At 39.1% G+C, this 22,495-nt stretch overlaps 1 protein-coding gene and 1 long non-coding RNA gene across 2 annotated transcripts in view; both read left to right on the top strand.

Annotated features, from left to right (window-relative positions):
• Nucleotides 1-6: 6 nt before the first annotated feature.
• The window catches only part of SLC12A6 (solute carrier family 12 (potassium/chloride transporter), member 6), an 84,862-nt gene continuing 62,373 nt past the window's right edge, over nt 7-22,495 (top strand). The window contains exon 1 of the mRNA XM_006778178.2: nt 7-1,405. Coding sequence (XP_006778241.1) covers nt 1,135-1,405 — 271 coding nt within the window. The 5' untranslated portion in view covers nt 7-1,134. The remainder of the gene's footprint in view (nt 1,406-22,495) is intronic.
• The window catches only part of LOC107181540, a 19,221-nt gene continuing 14,368 nt past the window's right edge, over nt 17,643-22,495 (top strand). The window contains exons 1-3 of the long non-coding RNA XR_001512194.1: nt 17,643-17,732; nt 19,271-19,305; nt 21,787-21,856. This is a non-coding gene — a long non-coding RNA (uncharacterized LOC107181540). The remainder of the gene's footprint in view (nt 17,733-19,270; nt 19,306-21,786; nt 21,857-22,495) is intronic.

The raw sequence follows: 22,495 nt of genomic DNA, 5'->3' as shown, positions 1-22,495 counted from the left end.
CTGGCAGCCCGAGCCCGCCTGGCCGCGCTGCGGCTCCGAAACAGTTACCGGCTCGTAAACAACAGCTGCGCGCGCACCCGCATCAGCTGGCCCGGGATCCCACACCTGCGACCTCCGCGCGTCATCGCCGCCCCCTCCTGCACTGCCAGCCAGGACCAGCCTGCGAGGCTGTCTCCTCTTTTGCTAGGACTCGACCTGCGCCAGGGACCTGGTAGGGGCGAAAGCGTCTCCTGGCGAAGGGTTGGCCTGTCCTGTCACACGCAGCAGAAACCTAGCGAGCGGACCTTGGGCTCGATGGACTAGCAGCGACTGGCCACGACCCTGAGCTGCAGTCCGAGGTGTCCGCTAGCTTCTCTTCCCACATCCCAGGGACCTTTCTGCCAGCAGAGCGGGTGGGCCGCCCCCGCAGACCTCTGAGAGGCAGGAATCCGCTCTGCCCCAGCATCCTCCTCTGCTCACCCTTCTCTCCGCATTCTCCTCCGTCCTCGTGTGGGATATCTTTCCCGTTATGCATGCGCACCTCTCCCACCAGACCCAACTGGATTATCGGCCTCAAAAACCTCGGGTGGCTCTACTGCACACACCTCCTCCCAGCCAGACCTGTGGGGTATTCACCTGATAGACAACAGGTGGCCCGTACCGTTTTTTTCAATCTCTCTTCTGTATCTGCATCATCAGGGTGGACCTGTGTGCACTTGGCTCAACTAAATCCGTGAGACATTTACCAGATAAAGGACTAACAACCTTGGCCGACACCCGGGGGTCGGAGGAAGCAAGGCTTCGCCTGCTTCTCTCAGATCATGGCACTGAGCCCGCAGCCCTGGATCAGGAGACATAGCTAGCTATCTCTTCATTCTGAAGGAACGAAGTTACACGAGATTGGCATCGTTTTGTCTTTTTTTTTTTTTCTCAAATATTTTTCAGCTACTGGTAGTGCACTTTCTAGGACAGTCTGCTTGAATTCTGAGTATAAAGATTCTCATTTGGGGCTCTGTGTGATGTAAATCAAGGTAATTGGTGTGGTGTGTGTTTTTTTAAAGTTATCCTATTTTTGCGATCAAAAGCAGCTAGTGTTGGAGGAAGGATTTTGCGGCTTTTTCCTTTGTGCCCTTTTAAAGGAAAAGAAAAAGAAAAATGCATCCTCCAGAAACCACCACCAAGATGGCTTCAGTTCGGTTCATGGTGACACCAACGAAGATTGATGATATTCCAGGTTTGTCAGACACCAGCCCAGACCTCAGCTCCAGATCCAGTTCCCGAGTAAGATTTAGCTCCCGGGAGAGTATGCCTGAAACGAGCCGTAGTGAGCCTATGAGTGAGATGTCTGGAGCCACCACTTCACTGGCAACTTTGGCACAGGATCCAGCCAGTGACCGGACTTCTAACCCCCAGGATGTTACTGAGGGTAAGTGGAAACCCAGATGACAGGATTCTTCCTTCATTGGTTTACTTACTAAGGGTGACTCTTCTGAGAGATCGTTTTTCTGTTATGCACACAGTAATCAGGAACCAAGGTACCCTCTTTTGGAGATGCTTAGGAGCCCTTTGAAATAATGGGTAGCATGGTGGTTCTATGCAGTAGTAATTTGGTATGTGGAAGATGTGTGGCAAAAAGAAAAGTAATGTATATTTTTGACTTCCTCATTTTTGTCTCCTTAGCATTGAAATGGGTACTTTGGTGAAGGGTGAAGGGCACAGAATTTAATCGTTTTTCAGCACAGAGAATCCTAAATTGTGAAATTTAGTGGAGAGCTAGCTTTGGGGCTCTAACTTTTACAGTCTTCTTTTAAGGCCATTTACAAGGAGTAGTTATTGACCATATATTAGTTATTGGCTTTTCTACAAAGACAAGATATTGTTATCACAAAATTCTTTTTTTTTTAAATTATAATTTACAGAAACAGTAGTTCAAGTAGCTAAGCTTACTCAGCTGAGGCTGAGTAGACCTAGTGCACTATCCTTTTGAATAGAGAAATTCTAAAGAGGTTTGTAGGGGCTGATTCCCACGTAATGTTTTCACTTTGAACTTTAAATGGAATGTATTGAGTATTGAACCTTTGTAGCCAGGAAGTAGCACACAAGCCTCTTCTGACTTAGATTGACCACTGAAGACTTTAAGCTTCCTGAGCCAATCAGTTTGTGTTGGCTAGCTTGGACCTTTTCATTGGATTTAGTGAGAGAGGTGATGAAGAGAGAAATGAATGAAAAGATCATAACATTTTTTGAGAACTGCTGTACTGCTTCATATATTTAGAACTGTGCTGCTTCATATATTTAGTTTTATATTCTTTATATATTTAGTTCTGTATTCTAAGTGTAGATATGTTTGGTAGTGAAAATTTCTTGTAAGAATCTTAGACTCTGTCAATGATGACAACCCTTAATCTTGAAGTGAGGTGATGACTTAAAAAAAAAAAAAAAAAGAATCTTAGACTCTGAAAATGATATTCTACCCAAATTTAGAAACTATGGCTTCAACCACTGACTTTTGAAAATGAGGTTGACTTACCATTTTCTAGTGTCAGGAAATACTGTTCCTCCTAACCCAAGGGGTTCAGGAAACAGAATAATTTTAGTTCCTTTTTTCTGTTTGTATTTTGTAGAGAAGGTAGATTTGGTAGTTTATAGTCCTAGAATTCACTTATCTTCACTAATCATTTATTTAATGGAGATATTACAGGTTGGTTTTTGGACTTAACTATTTTCAACTTGACAAACTGTACACTGTTTACACATTAATGCATTAAAATTACATTATAAGATAAAAAATAATTTCCTTTCTTTCAAATTAACTCTAAATTATAGTCTTAGTTATTTACATACTGCATTGAGGTTGTAAAAATACCAAATAAAGACTATATCGGTGTTAATTTTTTTATTGCTGTACTTGTCATTAGGTAATTTATAGATAAATGTTTTTAGACTTGTAGCTTATATGTTATGGTATTGCATTTTATTTTGTTTTAAAGTGGGTTTGTTTCTGTAATGTGTTAGCTTTTCAGAACAGGATTCTTGTCCAGGCCAGTATCTTACCTATAAGCATTCTTTACAGTCCAGAGTGGTATCATTTATACTATAAAAGGAAAACTTGGATTTCACCTATGTCAAGGTGAAATCTATGTTGTTTAGGTGGGTACAGAAGTTAAAGCTTGGCTCTATATCTAGCCTATTTCTTAATGTTGAAATATTCTCTGGTACCAGATGAAAGGGAAATTAACTGTCCAGCCATTGGATCACACATTCCCCCCTATTCTGAGGAAACTAGTTTCCTACTTTCCCAATGACCTACTTTTTCTCTTTTAAAATTTTTATTCTTATGATGACTATCATCCTTTGATATATTTTTCTCACCATTAAAGGGAACTGGTTAGAAATATAATTATTTCACCTTTGGCTTTCTAATCCCTTGTTAGACATGGGTCTTCAAAGAATGTTGTTGTCAAGAAAATCAAGGACATATATAAACTACATTTTTTCTCTGAGCTGGAGTTAGTATAGGAAAACTAACTATTTTCTACAATTAACTCTATTGTTTATTAATTTCCGAGAGGAAGGGAGCTGGAGAGAGAGATAGAAACATCAATGATGAGAGGAAATCATTGATTGGCTGCTTCCTGCACACCCCCTCATGGGGATGGAGCCCACTTGTGCCTTTGATGAGAATTGAACCCGGGACCCTTCAGTCCGAAGGCTGGTGCTCTAGCCACTGAGCTAAACCAGCTAGGGCCAATTAACTCTATTTTTAAGCTCCTAGCGTATTTCAAAATTGTGTTTGCTATTTTAATATTTAGAATTTTGTTGTGTATACACACACATATAATTTTTGCCCTTTCTACACATCCTTCTATGGTTGTAATATTGTTATGATTCTCAATCCTTTCCCCACAGTCCTCAGGCCTCCCATGTTTCTTATTGTAGAGAAGCTTGCCACCCTATGTTTGTTTTCTTATTACATATCTTTTACTCACATTACATTGCATAACCAAGGCAGGGGTGACGTATGAAGTTTTAAATACTTAGTTCTGTATTTTAACTTTTTCTACTGCTGGCCTTTTGAAAGTAGGTAATTATCTTTTTTGCTATCAAAGTATTTATTATTCTCCTTTCATTGTGTCAGGGTTCATTAGAAGTTATGGGACTGTCCTATAAATAAAATCAAGACTCTTAGCACTGTATTTGCTGGTAAATAAAATCAAGACTCTTAGCATTGTATTTGCTTATGACTAAAGAATGTCTTAAAGATACTGAAGGAACTATTGAGAATGGATATCTCAACAGATGCTAACAGACTGGAGGAATTTGAAAATAGAGTGGAGAGTGGGAATTTTTCTTTCAACAATTTAGAAGGACATGTACAGTTTTTTATATTGAGTGTATCACTTTTACAATAAAACTAGAGGCCCACTGCACAAAATTTGTGTTCTTGGGGGGGTCCCTCAGTCTTGCCTGTGCCCTCTTGCAGTCTGGGACCCCTCGGGTGATGTCCACCTGCTGACTTAGGCCCACTCCCTGGGGGATTGGGCCTAAGCTGGCAGTCAGACATCCCCCTGAAGCCCTCAATGCCAGCCAGGGTGAGGGGCTGAGGGCCGTTTTCAGACTGGCCACACCCCCTTCAGTGGGGGGGTCCCCACTAGGGTGCCTGGCCAGCCTGTGTGAGGGGCTGAGAGCTGTTGCAGGCTGGGTGAGGGGCTGAGGGCCGTTTTCAGGCTGGCCACACCCCCTTCAGGGTGGCAGTTCCAATGTTAACATGATACGTTGTGCAGCCTTGGAAGGAGGTTTCTGAAGTGGAGTAGGCTTAAAAGCCAGTTGAGTCAAAGAGCTCCCTGTATTCCAGCTGAGACTGGCTGTTACCAAGTTTTTATGGAGCAGTGTTAGGTGGTAGAGATGCAAAAATAATTAAGGTATCTCCCTCCTTCAAGAGTCACCCTCTCTGAAACCTTTTCAGATTCATCCCCATACCCAGATAGAATAGAACTAATCTATTTCTTTAAGTTCCTATATTCCTTATACATATTATTATATAGCAACACCTATTTCACTTAATTTTGTTTTGTTTACATGTTACCTTTCTCAGGCTGACGGTTCTTTTAAGGACAGAGACAAAAGTTGTTTTGGTGTCTTCAGCACCTAGAATAATGGTGATGCCACATAAATATATACTAAATTGAAGATATAGAGTTAAAAAATGGGATGCATTTTACTGTTTTCTGTGGTGTTATGTATATTTGAAAACATCTATAATAAAAACTTTAAAAATATTGAGCTGCAATTAGGTGCTTTAATAGATAAGGCTTTCTTTTATAGGAGTTTGTCATAGAATGCTCTAGATACTTTGATTAAATGCCAGTGATTGGTAAAGTGGTGCTTCAACTTCTTCTCTTTTATCTTGAGTGGTCTCTTCTTTGTCCTCACTAATTATTCCTACCAAGGGCTTCATTCTTTTCCTCTCAGTGGCATGTTCTTAATTCCAGATTCTCATAAGCTTTGTTTTGATATTACCTGTACTGTAATAGAAAAGAAGGAATAAGACACTCTTGGGGACCTGGGGACCTCATAAAAGTCATGCTTTCCCATTTTAATTAAGGCTATTAGAAAAAGGGGAATGTTTCGAATGCTGACTTTTAAGGCAATTTCTAATGACCTATGAGGATGACATTATGCTGTAAACTTCATCCCACAGCCTGCAGCCCCCTATACTTTTGGTCTGTCACAATCTGCACAGCTGCATGTGGTGGCTTTGTTGACTCAGAATAATGTAAATTATATATGTTTTAAGTTCTTGGTGATGTGTTTTATAACAGGTATGAAAGTTTGGAGAGCTATATTGTAGGAATTATGAAATCATTTTATTTTGTGAATGGGTAAAACAAATGCAATATTTTAATAAAGTGTTATGAGTAAACTAAAGGCCCAATGCACAAAGATTCATGCAAGAATGGGCCTTCCTTCCCCTGGCTGCGGCACCGCCTTCGCTCCGGCCAGAGCCGCTTTTCTGCCTTCCCATGCTGCCCAGAGACCGAGAGTGGCTAGGGCAGTGTAGAATGCCTCCATCGCATCCCACCCCACCCCCTGGCTGCTCGGCGCCTGCATATGCAAATTAACCCACCATCTTTGTTGGGTTAATTTGCATACTCCTGATTGGCTGGTGGGCATTGCAAAGGTACGGTCAATTTGCATCTTTCTCTTTTATTAGTGTAGATAGAAAACAAGATATTTCCATTAAAACCCTAAGATTCATGCTGCTCTATTTTTTAGAATCCCAGCAATTAAATATGAAGATATGAACACAGAACTTCAGGACATACAATACATACACACACAGCACTTTGCTTTAACTGTGGAAGTTCGGTAGTTGATAAATAGCAAATATTACAGTATTTGCTCAATTCTACAATGTTCATTTGTCATATTTTAAACATTTCTAATATTCAGATACATTTTACTTTTGAAGGATTTTAAACCACCGTTAAATCATTGGAGGAATTTAGAGTTAACAAAATTTCCTAATCAAGACAATATTGTATGTAAGTTAATCTGAGAGGCTATGCAAAACCTTTGGCTGTCTTAACTGAAAAAATGTAAGGGCTAAGCTTTTAAAATTTTTTTTCCTTCTAAAATGGATTTTTTTGTAGTTGAAAAGTACAGATATGGGAAAAAAAGCCAATGTTAAGTTATAAGGAAATGACAAATATGTTTATGTCTTAATTCTAACTTTGGGTTGTTTTTTCTTTTTATAATTTTTCTCTTATTTTAGCTCAGAGCTGGGTTTCAGTCTCCGGTTTCCTTGCTAAATTAATCAGTGTCGACTTCTGCTTTGCATTTTTATTACAGCATTGCTAAGCCTTATTACATTTTTAATGGCCTTGAGAAATTCATGCAAGGTACTCACTTGATAGCATTCATCTGTTTATAGTTGGAGCCATTTGGTAGGTAGTTTTTTGTTGTTGTTTTTTAAATATATTTTATTGATTTTTTACAGAGAGGAAGGGAGAGGGATAGAGTTAGAAACATCGATGAGAGAGAAACATCGATCAGCTGCCTCCTGGACACCCTCCACTGGGGATGTGCCTGCAACCAAGGTACATGTCCTTGACCGGAATCGAACCTGGGACCCTTGAATCCGCAGTCCGATGCTCTATCCACTGAGCCAAACCAGTCAGGGTGGTAGGTAGTTTTATTTTCAGGAAAGTTGGCACCTGAATTTCCTTCATTTTACTGGCTGAGACTGCTTTTACTTTGGGGTAAGGCTATTCATTTTTTATATTGCTAGTTTTAAAAAAGAACACACTAATAGTTAAACATTCTTGTATACATGTGTACATTTTCATTTTGCAAATCTATGAGAAATTGAATTCAACTGAAATTTATCTCTATTCTATTTTGAGAGTATTAGCCCCTAGCTTTTAAAAAAATATCTAGAAATAATACTTCTTTTCAAAGCTGGTTAATTTATATCCTAAAATGAGTGTAAAAATTATGTTTTGTTGATTTATTTTTTCTAGTTTAGCAGTATGCTAGTTCCAAAAATAATTTAATAACTAGTAGGAAATAGAAAGCGTTCTTTCCTGATTTTCAGATGAATTATTTCCTTTCCTAAAAATCATCAGTTTTGATTTTTTTTTCATAAAAAAAAGTAATTTTTTTCTGAGGTAAGATGGGATTTCTTATCCAGGAGAAAACTGAAGCTGATATGGTTAAATAAGAAAAATGTGTGTGATTCTGACACATTGTTCTTGTCATTACACTTTCTCTACTATACTAACAATGGTTGGCTCTGTTGAAATATTTATTAGGCTTCAGTTGTACATCACAGAAGAGGAAGCATAAAAGAAATGCAATTTTTATGTTTTGTGTACATTTTTGCAATTACTTTGTCTGGCATTGGGGGCATTAAAGGAAATAATGGGGTGAAGTTAATAAAATGACGTTTCCCAAATAACTTAAGGTTCTACATTCCTAAAAGAAAATCTGTTCAAACAATGTGTGTTTTACTGTTGTTGTTTTAACACAAATGATGTGCAAATACCGGGGCAGTGTAGTAGTGCTGAATTACCTGAACAGTTATTGATTTAGTTAGTTGCATTAGTCCGTCTGTCCTAAAATTAATGAATATTTGTATTTTGGCTCAAATACAAATCCATTTTGAAATGTTTTGTTGCAGTGGAGGGAGAAAGTAATAACTTATAAAGACACTTTTTCTATGAGATGAAAATTAACCAGGACATTTTGTTTTGAGTTGTGTTTTCATTTCCTCTTTTGAAAATATGTTCTAAGTTTCGACAATATGTTGCTTAATATCTGCTTTTATTTTGTATACACTGCTTATAGTGTTGACTAGAAGCTCATCTAGCAAGTATTTCACAATAAAAGAATGAAATGTCACACATCAGAAATGAAATAACTACCAATGCTATCTCTTTGGTTGGTGTTTCTTGGGTTCCATCATACCTGGACTGTAATGACATTAGACTAATGAAAGAGGTGGGCAGCCATATATAGGGACTAACAATATTGTAAAGAAAAAAAAAGCAACAGTGGAAATTGAGGGCTCAGAGTATTCAGATACTTTTGATAATGCCTTCTTCGTATTTGGGTCAGCAGTCAAAATGACTGCCTTTGCTATCAAATTAAAGTAGCTATCCATCAACCAACCTACTGCATTCTTTTCTCTAGTGAAGACTCACAAGTTTAGGTCCCTGAAGAAGTCACTGGGTAAGGTGATAGTATGTTGTGCTGTGAAGGTTCTTTCTATGTTTATAACATATTTGTATGTATAGTCTTAGTTTTATATTGCCTTTTAGTATATCTCTTAATTGGATAATAAGATCTCAAGTTCCTTGAGAGTAGGAATAGAGTCTTGTTTGTCCTTTGCATTCCTCTTTCCTGGCACATAGTGGACACTCAAATATACTGAAGAATGCATGATTTCTTCAGCCTCAATAAAGCAGATTTTCCTGAAGTTTAATTTGGAGAACTCCTTGTCTTCCTTCTCTACAATATTATGAATCCATCAGGAAATAATGTGTGTTTTTTCTATGAACAGTATTCTCTTGGAGTTGTTAGCCCTCAAATGCATTATACAAAATTCATCACTGATGTCATTTTATAAAAATTAATTTTCATAGTCTTATGTAATTTTGAAATATAGAAGGCGTTTATTTTATTTTTTTAAAGGAAAATGTACTTCTTTTTTAAATGTGTTTTTATTGACTTTAGAGAGATAGAAGCATCAATGCTGGGAGAGAATCACTGATCAGCTGCCTCTTGCATACCCCTTACTGGGGATCGAGCCCACAACTCCAGGCATGTGCCCTGACTGACCAGGAATTGAACTATGACCTCCTAGTTCATGGGTCAGTGCTCAACCATTGAGCCACATCGGTGGGGCGAGATGTAGAATTTTTAAGTCCTTGCTATCAATGGTAGTGATCCTCTCCAAAATAATTAATTCTTTCTATAATTGTCTATATAGTAAGGTAAAATTTAGAATTTGTCACCATTTTGATATTTTAAACTAATATTTACTGTTGCAGTATCTGAGGAAGAAGGGTTTGCTGAATATGGTAAATAAGGAAATGTATTTTAAAGAATGAGAGCCAGTATACTTTTCTGGCTCCAGTTATAGCTCTAAATTTAAATAATGAACTTCTCATTCTATTTTCGCTAAAATGTTTACAAGATTCTCTAACACAGGTCTATTCAGAGTGTAGTATACAGACAGTGCCGGCCCATGAGCTGTTTATTACCTGTCTGTAAGGCCATGAACTTAGAAATTGAGAGTTCGTAAGGAACTTGTATAGTAGTTTGATAGAATAATTTTGTCTTTTAAACTTAATAGAAATTGAAACTTAAGTTTTGTGTATTTTTATTTCATTTTCTAGTAGTTTTTACTTTTATTCTTTTACAGAATTTTTAGCCCACAGTGAATATAGTTCTTCACCAGAGATAATCTGCAAAACGCTGTTCTCAAGAAATGGTTCATAGCCTTTTATATGTTTGCCTAACCTGAATGATACCACATTCAAGGGGATGTGAGGTAGTGTTTGCCTACCAGTGGCCCTTTGAAGCATGAGTTACCAGAATGTGGTGGGGCAGTGGCTTAGTCTTTCATGCAAGTCTGATATTTTTCTTAAGAATCTCTACTCTAGCACATATTATCTCTTTCCTCTCTCCATATAACTCCATATCTGAAGTTAGATATTTTAAAGAAATTCAGATCTCTTACCTCTCAAACACATTTCTCTAAAATAGGACGAATTATTAGATTGACTAGTGTACCGGTGCATGGATTCATGCACATTGAAAGGAAATTAATTAAAAGAAATATTTTAATATCACTATTCACCCTTTCTCTATAATATAAGTGTCAACCAAATTCACAATCTACAATGACAGATCAAAAACATTGTGTGCAGTGGGAAAACTAAGTCATTTTCAAGTTCCACCATTTCTTACTTCTTTTCAGTTGGGTCAAATTTCTAAACTTTCTAAATCTCTGTTTTCCATCTAATGAAAATAAAATAGGATTCTATTGAGTCTCTTATCTACCTACTGCAGGACTTCTGTGAGGGTCAAATGAGATGAGGCACATGAGAGCACTTCACAAATATTTGGCTAAACTGTGAAATGTTTGCACCTGACTATAAAGCAAGTTGTGTTCCTGGGCTGAAGAAACTCCAAGGAGGCTCGTCACTAGGGAGAGGAAGCCGGGCATTGCTACGTGAAGTCATTACCCGGCGCCCACAGCGACCGTTTCTGGGCTGGACTGTGGACGACATTTTGTGCCATGGGGTCTTGGCAGCATTGGCTGCAGTTTGGTGGGGTGTCACTCTGGGGTGATGGCGGGGCCTGTGTCCCACTTGGGGGAAGCCGAGTATTGGTTTGTCAGTGCCAGGTCTGTGGTGCTGTTTATTTTTAAATGGCCAGTGCACACCACGGCAGCTCCTGCATTGAGCATCTGCCCCCTGGTGATTAGTGTGTGTCATAGATACTGGTTGGATGGACACTTAGCCTTTTATATATATATAGATGGGCAGTGCGTGTCATGACAGCTCCTGTGTTGAGTGTCTGGCCCCTGGTGGTCAGTGCATGTCAGCTTCCTGTCAGACAGACATTTAGCCTTTTATATATATATAGACTAGAGGCCCGATGCACGAAGATTCGTGCAAGAATGGGCCTTCCTTCCCCTGGCTGCTGGCACCGCCTTCGCTCTGGCCCAGAGTCGCCTTTCCACCTTCCCACGCTGCCCAGAGGCCCGGAGCAGCTGGGGTGGTGCGGAATGCCTGCATTGTTGCCATGGCAATGACACAAGCATCCCGCCCCACCCCTGGCCACTCGGTACCTGTTTATGCAAACTTTGTTGGGTTAATTTGCATACTCACCCCATGATTGGCAGGTGGGTGTCACGCAGGTACAGTCAACTTGCATCTTTCTTTATTATTAGTGTAGATTGTTAAAAAGATTTATAGAATAAAGAGTATGAAAAATTTACAAACAAGGATAAAACATTAACCTTTGTAGCTCAGAGTTATTCATAAATTACCTCGAGCAAGAAAATTATTTTGAGTAGTGAAAGGATTTTTAAAAATCTATTAACCACTATTATGTGCAAAGCCTTGTACTAGCTGCTGATGGGGAATAAGAATAGGGCACAAGTCGTGCAGTTAAAGGTTTAATTATAATCTCATTTGTAAGATATGTAAAAAAGTATAATACAGTTAGTTTCTACTCATATTTATTTAGTTGCTAGCTAGTAGTTGCAATTATTCAATACCAATGCCACCCTAAATATTTTGAAATAATATTAGAAGTAACTGCTTGGAAATAAATTCCACTTTCTTCACTATTTCTTGTAAAACACCATTTCTAATAAACCAAACACTGTAAGCACAAAACTATTAATATTAACTGGTTACAATTTTAAAGGGTAAGTGTATCTAGATGTCAATAGTGGATAAAGCTCTCAGAATGGTGTCTTCAAACTATAGGAGCTTAGGAGAGATTAATAAGATTTGAATCTGTTTCTATATCAAATCCATTGTTGTTTGCTCAGCACTCCCACTGAACTTGTGTGTGTGTGTGTGTGCGTGTGCACACGTGTGTCTTAAGGTATTTGCATAAGACATTTGTCATATGAGGTGTGTGAGAGATGGAGAGAGAAGTCTGTGAAAAGGTATGGACAGATAAGATGAATTAAGTCTACATTGTGTGTGCTCATGAAATCTAGTCTGTTCTATTTTATACATCTCCAGTTTTTTACTAGTATGCTGTTACCTTTGATCAAGCTTTAATTGCATTTTTTATTTAAAAAAAAAGAATGTTACTGAACATGTTACTAAAATCTCAACATCATATCTACAAGATGCTCTCAAGAATGAACAGAATAACATTTGGTAAAATTCCTGCATTCAAAATGTATGTGGCTTTTTAATTCTAGGGATTTGGGTTACTGCTCACATATTATAGTTTTCTTGCATCACAGATCCAGTTTTAGCATGAATTACTAGATTCTTTTTTAGAGTCATTTCAGCAATAAGATTACGTGGTTCTAAATTATTTGTATATCTTTTGTACAATACAGTTCCCAGAGGAAATACATGATTTGCTCTAAAATTTATTGATTTTTCAGAATATAGTATAATAATGTATTATAATCTGATAGAAAATCCTTATTTGAAAATCAATGTCCATTGACTTTCCATTAATTGTTTTAATCTTTTCACTAAATCTAACTTGTCTTTGTTTATTTAATAGATGGGTTGAATGAAACAAAGTGCTGGTTATCATAAGTTGTTAGCTGTGATTAAAAATAATTAGGTAGTGTAGCATAGTAAATTGTACTTTGAAAATATTACCCAAATAGACCCATTCTGCTAAAAAAAAAAAAAAAAAGGGGGGGGGCTTTTTTTTTAAAGCAGACATAGTCACAAAAAAGTGTTTTATTGAAAGCAATTAGTAAAATAAGTATAATGTGTATAATATTAGGCCTAATGTATAATGGAGTAATCCTATCCTATATAATAAAAGCCTGATATGCTAAGTGTCTGGTTGTCCCGTCATCCATTCAACCAATCAAAGCATAATGTGCTAATGATATGCTAAGGCCACTCAACCACTCGTTATGACTTGCACTGACCACCAGGAGGCAGACAGTTGACCAGTCGACCAGTTGCTATGATGTGCACTGACTGCCAGGGGGCAGACACTCTGACCTGTAGGTTAGTTTGCTGCTGGGGTCCAGCCGATTGGGACAGAGCGAGATGGGCTGGACATGCCCTGGAGCCCTCCTGTGGTCCCTCCCTGGCTAGCCAACCTCTGCCGTCCCTCCATGGCCCTGATAGTGCACCAGTGGGATCCCTCAGCCTGGCCTGTGCCCACTCACAATCCAGGACCCCTCAGGGGATGTTGGAGAGCCAGTTTCGGCCTGATCCCATAGACTAGGCCAAGGGACCCCACTGGTGCACGAATTCATGCACCAGGTCTTTAGTCCTATATAATAAAAGGCCAATATGCAAATAGACTGAACAGCAGAACAACCAAACAACTGGTCCCTATGACTTGCGCTGACCACCAGGGGTTGTGCATGGAACATGGTGGGCATCTGCAGTAGGTGGCAGAATGCAGAACATGGTGGGCATTGGGCATGGCAGGATGGTGGAGCAGGTGAGTGGGGGTGCCAGACCAAGGTGGGGTGCCAGTCACTGTCATCGGAGCGAGCCTCTGGTAGATACTGAAAATTCTTTGCTCCCATGCACAACAGTCCCGCCTGGTGCTCGCGCCCGGTGCTCGCACCCACTGCTGGCGATGGCCCTGCTTGCACCTGCTGCTGGCACTGGCCCCAATTGCTCTGCACTGTCAGCACATGGGAGCAGCAACAGTGGGAATGGGGCTGTCAGCAGACTGGACCAGGGGTCGTGGCAGGAGGGGCCGGGCCCGGGGTGCAGAGGATGGGCTGAGACCTGCCCTGGTGCCCACGGCAGCCTCATGGTCCACAGTTCCATTCAAGGTGCATGAATTTGTGCACTGGGCCCCTAGTGCTATTATAAAGGCCTTTTATCCTAGTCTGGCTTATATCATACTATTTAAAAATAAATACCACATATTTTTTTAAATGTAAATATTTAAAACCTGTTTGGTGACTCTAATTTCTAACAACATTCAATACCCCAAAATCAAAGTACTGTAAAAGCATTTATGTAACTGCCTAAACCTTATATGAAACAGAATCTGAGCCATAAGTGATGACTAGAGGCCTGTTGCATGAAAAGATTCGTGCAGTAGGCCTTCCCTTCCCCTGGCTGCCAGCACCGGTTTTCCTCCGGCACCGGTTTTCCTCCGGCACCCAGGACCCAGGCCTTCGCTCCGGCCAGAGCTGCCTTCAAGCCTTCGCTGCTCTGGCCAGAGCTGCCTTCAAGCCTTCGTTGCTCTGGCCAGAGCTGCCTTCAGTTTCGCTCCGCCGCTTCGCGCATACATATGCAAATTAACCGCCATCTTTGTTGGCGGTTAATTTGCATATCTCGCTGGTTAGCCAATGGGAGGCATATCAAAGGTACGGTCAATTACCATGTTTGTCTATTATTAGGATACCCACACACCCACCACTCAGCATCTGTCATTAGCATTTTATTATACTTGTCCTATCACATGTCTTTCCATCTTCTTCTTTGTGTGCAATTCAAGGTAAATTGCAGGCATTAATTAACTTCTCTCAAATACTTCAAACTGCATATTATTAGAATTCAGTATTTTTTTTACAGATCTTTTTCTTTTTTTAAAAATATATTTTATTGATTTTTTACAGAGAGGAAGGGAGAGAGATAGAGAGTTAGAAACATCGATGAGAGAGAAACATCGATCAGCTGCCTCCTGCACACTCCCCACTGGGGATGTGCCCGCAATCCAGGTACATGCCCTTGACCGGAATCGAACCTGGGACCTTTCAGTCCGCAGGCCGATGCTCTATCCACTGAGCCAAACCGGTTTTTGCAAGATCTTTTTCTTTTAAAGCAAACTTTATACGGTGAAATACACACATTTTAAGTGAACATTAGCTGAGTTTTGACAAATTTATACACCTGTGGAACTCTAAACTCTATCAAAATGTATAATATTATCATAACTTGGAAAGTTCTCTCAAGCCCCATCCCAGTTAATCACCTTCATCTCGCCAGAGGCAACCATTATCCTGGGGTTTTTTTGTACCATAGTTGAGTTTTGCCTGTTCTAAAACCTCATTAGTGGACTCTAATATTATGTACTCTTTTGTTTAAGGCTTCTTTCACATAGCATAGTGTTTTTTAGTTTCATCCATATTGTTGCATGTCTCACTGATTTGTTCCTTTGTAGAGCTGAATAGTAATTCTTTGTATGAATATATTATAGTTACCTTACCCATTCTCCTGTGGAGTACACCTGGTTGTTTCCAGTTTTTGGCTATTAGTAATAAACTGCTATGGACATCCTTGTACAAGTCCTTTTATGGGAGTATGTTTTCATTTTGGGGGCAAATACCTAGAAGTGCAATTGACGGGTTATAGGGGAAAGTTCCAGACCATTTCCAAAGTGGGTGAACCAGTTTACACCCCAGTAACTGTGTGTGAAAGTTCCTTTTCACATTCTCTCCAAATTGGGTGTTGTCAGTCTTATCAATTTCAACCATTGTGGTGGTGGAGGTATAGTGATACATCATTCTGGTAGTTTATTGTACCTAAAATAGCTATTTCTTACATCCCACCCTCTCTATCTAACCAATCCTCAGACATAGCACTTTACCACTTTCTCACCCACAGTTTTTCGGTACTATAACTTTGTCTTCAATTTCTTTATGTCCCTTCACTTTTACTTATAGTCCCCTGTAAGAGAGAACTATTTTAAAATTGCTGACCACTATGGTACCAAAGCTTCAAGTTAATAAACAAATTACTCCTGTCATAGATTAACAGGAATTTGTTACCTTCCTACTTGTTTAGTTTGAGAAACGTTTTAGAGGGGAGAAAAGACAGGATAAAACTGTACAAGGCTTGGATGCACAAGCTGTACACAGATTCATAAACACAAGTCATTTTTTTCTGTCCATCAACTATAGATTAGCCATAACAACTCTTTCTAAAAACATATATTTTTTATTTATTTTAAAGAGTTAGGGAGAGGGAAAAAGAAATAGAAACATCAATGATGAGAGAGAACCATTGATTGGGTGCCTCTTGCATGCCCTCAAGGGGGATGGAGCCCACTACCTAGGTATGTGCCCTGACTGGAATCGAACTGTTAACCCCGTGGTTCATAGATTGATGCTCAACCTCAGCCACACCAACCGGGCTAATTCAACTGTTTATAAGATAAATATGAAAGCAAGATCCTACTGGAATATCCCGTGGCACCAAAATATTCAAGAATTTGGAACCCAGAATATAATATTGAAATCTTTGACAGTTTGGTAGTGTTTTAGGTTCCTTTGAATCAATTAGTAGAATAGCTACCTGAGTTGTAAGTATGGAAAAATCACCAGGTACTATACTTCCCCACCTGACTTAAATTCTTTCAATGATAAAAGTAGTTACAAAAACTCAACAGGTCAAACTTTTCTCTTTCCCATATATAGAAGTAAGTCTCAACCTTGGCTGCACCTTAGAAACACGGGGAGTCTGTTATCCAGGCTCTACTTGAGAGCAATTAAATCAGAATATCTAGGACAGTGGTTCTCAACCTTGGCTGCACATTAGAATCACCTGGGAATCTTTTTAAAATCCTGATTTCTGGGCCCCATCCTCCAGAAATTCTGTTTCTTTGTTAACAATGTTGTGGTCTCACCCCATAACAAAGAAACAGAATTTCCGGAGGATGAGGCCCAGAAATCAAGATTTTAAAAAGATTCCCAGGTGATTCTAATGTGCAGCCAAGGTTGAGAACCACTAATCTAGGATGAGACCCAGGCATCAGTGTTTCTTAAGTCTTCCCAGGTGATTCCAGTGTGCAGCCAAGATTACTAGCCAGAGCTATACAAGAACTCATCAAATGAAATTTAGGTAAGCATATGACTTTGTGCCCTCCATGAAACGTCCTCTAAGCTGCCTACCTACAAAGGTATTAGAAGTTTTGAAGCTGGGCTTCACCACTTACAAGCTCTGTGACTTTGGGCAAGTTCTTTAACCTGATGATTAAATGAGATCATAATGAAAACTTTCTGGTGCAATGAAGAGCTTAGAGTAGGTCTTTAACAACTATTGACTCCCTTCACTTTTAGAAGCGGTGCATATTTGAGTGAATGTGGGTGAGCAGGCTGTAGTGCATGAATTCTGCCCACTCTCTATCCAGCTTTTGGCAGCTCTCGGAAAGGAAAGCTGCCTAAATAGTTCTAGGGATTCTTGAGCTTAATAACCATAAGCAAAGGGTGGAGTGCCAAGTGAAAGATAAATGCTGTGGAAGGCGTGTCTTCCAGTGTTCCACTCCCTCTAAGGTTGTTGATCACGTGAGCTGAAAGTACTTCCCTATTCCCAGCGTCAGTCTCCCTTAGGCAGTGTCTGAGTCTGAAAGGGACACAGCGAGGAAGGGGTGGGCGGAGTAGACTTGGAAGGAAGTTTAAATACAGAAAAAGCACAGGATTTCAACAATGCCACACTTTACCGTGACTAAGGTAGAGGACACTGAGGAGGAGGCAGCAGCTTCAGTCCCCCAAGAGGGGGAGGCCAGCTTAGCAGAAATAAAAGCCCGGATTCAGCATTCAGATGAACCAGGTAAGTACTCAACGTGGGAGCTTTGGGAACTTATAGGGTTTTTCGTGAGAGAAATGGTAACAACTAGTCAAAAGACCTCCTTCACATGGAGAAAAAAATACTGTGGTTAAAGTGTTTTTCAATCAACTGTTTCACTCCCTTGTATATCTGATAACCTCTTTTCTCACATTCTGGTTTGTTTTTCCCCACAATGAGTTCTGTGTTCATTACCTACAGGTGAAACTGAATCGGTGGCAATGTATGAAAGGAGTTTTCAAGCAAAAAGAAAGGCACAGTAAAAGTCAATTTATGAACAATTTAGAATTCACCTTTTGCTCAGACAGTTTAAATTATATCTGGAAAAGTACATAAAGAGCGAGCATGGTTGGGTAGTTTTGTACAATGGACTTTGCACTTGTGACTTCTCAAGTTATTTAGCATTTTGCCTCAACTTACCAGTTAAACAGTAACTTAATAGTGAATGGTCTAAGAATTCTTTAATGAAAGAACAAAAGTACATTATGGTGACTAGCATAGTATTGGATTTAATAAATTTGATGAATGTGATTATCCCTATTATTTTCTTTTACTAGTAACAGTTACACTTCCTGAGGGAATTGTGGTTTTGAATTTTTAAACATGCAATTAAAAGCTTGGTTAGTATTATAGTATTAAATATAGTTGTAGTTTGAAGCCCTATTTTTTTAAGTCTGTAAATTTTATAAATTGTCTAAAACTTCCCTAGTGCGTTAATGAAGGCTAAGGAAATAATCTCTCAAAATTCCTTTTGATTTTAACTTTTCTCTACAGCGATAACACATCATAGTTCCTTGCTATAAACAGCCGTTTACTCTCTCCTGTCTTATCAAGCCTTCTTGAATTTTTAAGAATCTTCAAAGATAAGGACTATCAAAAACAAATTTCCTTTTATTTTTTTCTGTCTAGTGAGAGAATTTACTAGGGAAGATAAGAAAGTTTTATGGAAACTCTTGTCTGTCTGGTTATTTTCATTTTGCTGAATTGTCAGGGTGATAAGAAGTTGAAAGTTTAACCTACTTTGAACTTAAACCTGATTTTCCACCTCTTTAGCCCAAAGAAGAAGTTAGGTTCTCCTTCAGAATTGTGTGTTTGAAGCTACACTGTCTTAGTTGTTTATGTTTGTTGCCCTTAAATTTTAATTTTTTTAGGCATTTGTCTTTGCTATTCTTCATTAATTTCACAAAATGCAAACAAGTGAAGTCTATCTGTATCTTATTTCACCTCTCATTGTTTTTTGTCTTCTCTTCACCACCTCTGTTTTACTATTTCATCTTTACTCGTGCCACAGTGTTTGAGGAAACTTGCTGTATTCAGATTAGAACAGTGTTGAAGTCATTTAATCTATTATCAGTCACCTAGAAAAGCCATAAACATTTTTTTATAGCAACCAACCCTGTAATAATTGACATTGCTAGGCTTAATTTATTTTCTCCCATGGTAATTGTTTTGGACAAGGAAGAGGTGACAGATATAATCTAACTTGAATTTAATAGGTTTTTTATTGGCGTTTTCCATGACAGCCCAGAAAGTGTCCACTTGAATGAACTATTGTTTGGTAAGTGAACAACTGATGGGAATACATTACCTAAATTGTATTTATCTTTATTGTAGGGTTAAATTAGAGGAAGAAGGGGGAAATGTATATGGGAATAACCTGAAAGTTTTGTTGTTTTTTACTTAGGAGTAGGATATTCTCTTTTTTAAAAAAAATAATTTTTATTGATTTCAGAGAGGAAGGAAGAGGGAGAGAGAGAGAAATATCAACGATGAGTTTGATCAGCTGCCTCCTCCACGCCCCCTACTGGGGATTGAGCCCACAACCCAGGCATGTGCCCTTGGGAATTGAATCCGTTACCCTTCAGTCCACAGGTCAATGCTCTATCCACTGAGCCAAGCCAGCTAGGGCAGGAGTAGGATATTCTTGAGGATGGATGGTGTTTCTGGAGTAGTTGCCTGAAATGCATTTTGTTCGTCTGAGTTAAAATATCCTAAATTGATTGTGGCTTTTTGCAAGCACTTCTAATATGAGCCATTTACGTAACCAGTTGTTTGTTCTCCGGGCTCTTCCCGCTGCAGTTTGACAATCTGTTTGAGGCAGCTCTGCCTCTGTATCTATTATTGTTCAAAAGTTTATAATGGTCTCTATTATCCCTGTGTTTTGTTTTTCATTGAGTGTTTTTCTTTTAATATATTTTTATTGATTTCAGAGAGGAAGGGAAAGGGAAAGGGAGATAGAAACATCAATGATCAGCCCAGCCCATGTGGCTCAATGGTTGAGTGGTCGCCCAGGAACCAAGAGGTCACTGGTTCAATTCCGGGTCAAGGAACATGCCCAGTATGCGGGCTCGATCCCCAGTGGGGGTGCATGCAGAGGCAATCGAACCTGGACCTCCTGGCTCAACCACTGAGTCATGCTGGGTGGATGAGTGTTTTTTTCTTTTTATAATGAAAAATATGGAGAGAGAAAAATACGTAGTGTCATATAAATTGAACATATTTAAAAACCAGATCATTCTTTAAATAAATTTTAAAGTGTTTTTTAAAAGATGAGATTTACTTGAACTAGACACGTAATTTGAGGTAAAATATAAACTAACTTTAGCCCTGGCCGGTTTTGCTCAGTGGATAGAGCAGGGGTGGGCAAACTTTTTGACTCGAGGGCCACAATGGGTTCTTAAACTGGACCGGAGGGCCGGAACAAAAGCATGGATGGAGTGTTTGTGTGAACTAATATAAATTCAAAGTAAACATCATTACATAAAAGGGTATGGTCTTTTTTTTTTTTTAGTTTTATTCATTTCAAACGAGCCAGATCCGGCCTGTGGGCCGTAGTTTGCCCACGGCTGGGATAGAGCGTTGGCCTGTGGACTGAACGGTCCCGGGTTTGATTCCAGTTAAAGGCACGTGCCGGGGTTGCAGGCTCGATCCCCAGTCGGGGGCGTGGAGGAAACAGCTGATCAGTGATTCTCTGTCATCATTGATCTTTCTATCTCTCCCTTCCTCTCTGAAATCAATTTAAAAATAATAAAAAAAATTATTTATGAAAAAAACATATAGAAACTGATTTTAAAAAGAAATATATTAATCCCTGCCATTTTAGTTGCCAGAATGCTAATCTGTTAGAACCCTGCTTAAGTTTGGTTTTGAAGGGAAAAGCAGAAACTCAAACATTCATGACTGTTTTTCTTTTCCCCAGTCCAGTTTCTGTGCCCCATCTTGTGTTTTCTCAGCAACTTGTCTACAGAATTAGCACGTATCACCTATTTACTTCTCTCTCCCACAATAGACTGACTATAGATTCCTTGAGCGTAGACTTTGTGGTATCATTTTTGTATCTCCAGGTGAATTGGACAGAACAGGCAGTTTGCTCACCAAACACAAATATCATGCTAGGTGTTGTATTTTTTTCCTAAAGTTACAAATGCATAGGAAGTATAAGTTCTGCACTAAAGGCAGCAGAATGGTTTTAGAGCCAGAGATACAGCTTTGAATTGCAGTCCTACTAATTATTACTAATTAGGAGAAGTGATAATTTGTATTATCATGTGAATGACTTTGGGCAAGTTATTTAACTTCTCTAACGCTTACTTTACTTAAAACAAAAGGAATAACAGTATGTATTTCACAGGGTGGTTAAGAATTACATGGGAAAATGAATATAAGCATGAACATATATGACACACGGCACTCAAAAATAAGAGCAACCTTTGCCCTGGCTCAGTTGGTTAGGTGTCATCCCCTGCACCCAAGGGTTGCCAGTTGGACTCCAGGTCCAGGTTTCAGGCTTGAGCCCCAGTGGATGGCGTACAGGAAGCAGCCTATATGCTATTCTCTCACATCAATGTTTCTCTTTCTCCTCTTCCTCTCTCTCTAAAAATCAATAAAATCTTGGGGGGAGGGGCGGAATAAGAGCAACCTCTTACTTATTAGTACTTTGTAGTTAGTGGTTTAATTAGGACAAAAAGAAACTGCTTTGGATAACAGATGATGAAGAGAATAATGATATGTGGAGAGGACCCGAACTGGTATCTCAGAGGATGGGACACAACTGATTCTTGAAGGAAGGTCTAGAGAAGGAGGTTACAACAATAGGAGCACTTAAGAAGGTATGACAGGAAGGTGGAGAGCATGTGGGAAACAAAAGTTTAAGGTAGCTAGCACACTGGGCATGGGTAAAGATAGCTAAGAGAAGTGTTACCAACTTCATCCTCTCCCTACTCTGTGAGACTACTAGGTGTTATTGCCATTTTAGAGATAAACTGAGGCTATTGACAGTAATTTGCCTCAGGCTACATGAGGAGTTAGTGGCAGGGCCAGCTGTCAAACTTCTAAGTTGTTTTTTCAACACCACTAAGGAGCACCCTGCTGTATGTTCCAGTAGTTAAGTTTCCATCTATTGCACCTTCTAGGAATTTTAATAGCAATGGCATTGAATTTAATCAAAAGCTTTTCAACATCTACTGAGATTCTCAAGTTTTCTTTCTTTTATCTGTTAACATTGAATTATATTAATAGAGTTCCTTATGTTGAACCACTTTTATATCCCTAACGTTGAATTTACTTTGTCATAATGCATTATAATTTTTAATTTTTTCTTTTAAAAATGTTTTATTGAATTTATTGGGGTGACATTGGTTCCTAATATTATATAGGTTTCAGTTGCACAGTTCTATAATACATCATCTGTATATGGTATTGTGTGTCTACCACCCCAAGTCAAGCCTCCTTTCATCACTATTCCTTCC

The sequence above is a fragment of the Myotis davidii genome, unplaced genomic scaffold, assembly GCF_000327345.1.
Source record: "Myotis davidii unplaced genomic scaffold, ASM32734v1 scaffold46, whole genome shotgun sequence".
NCBI classification, from domain to species: domain Eukaryota; kingdom Metazoa; phylum Chordata; class Mammalia; order Chiroptera; family Vespertilionidae; genus Myotis; species Myotis davidii.
The sequence above is the reverse complement of the archived record's forward strand: the minus strand, read 5'-3'. Positions and strand labels throughout refer to the sequence as shown.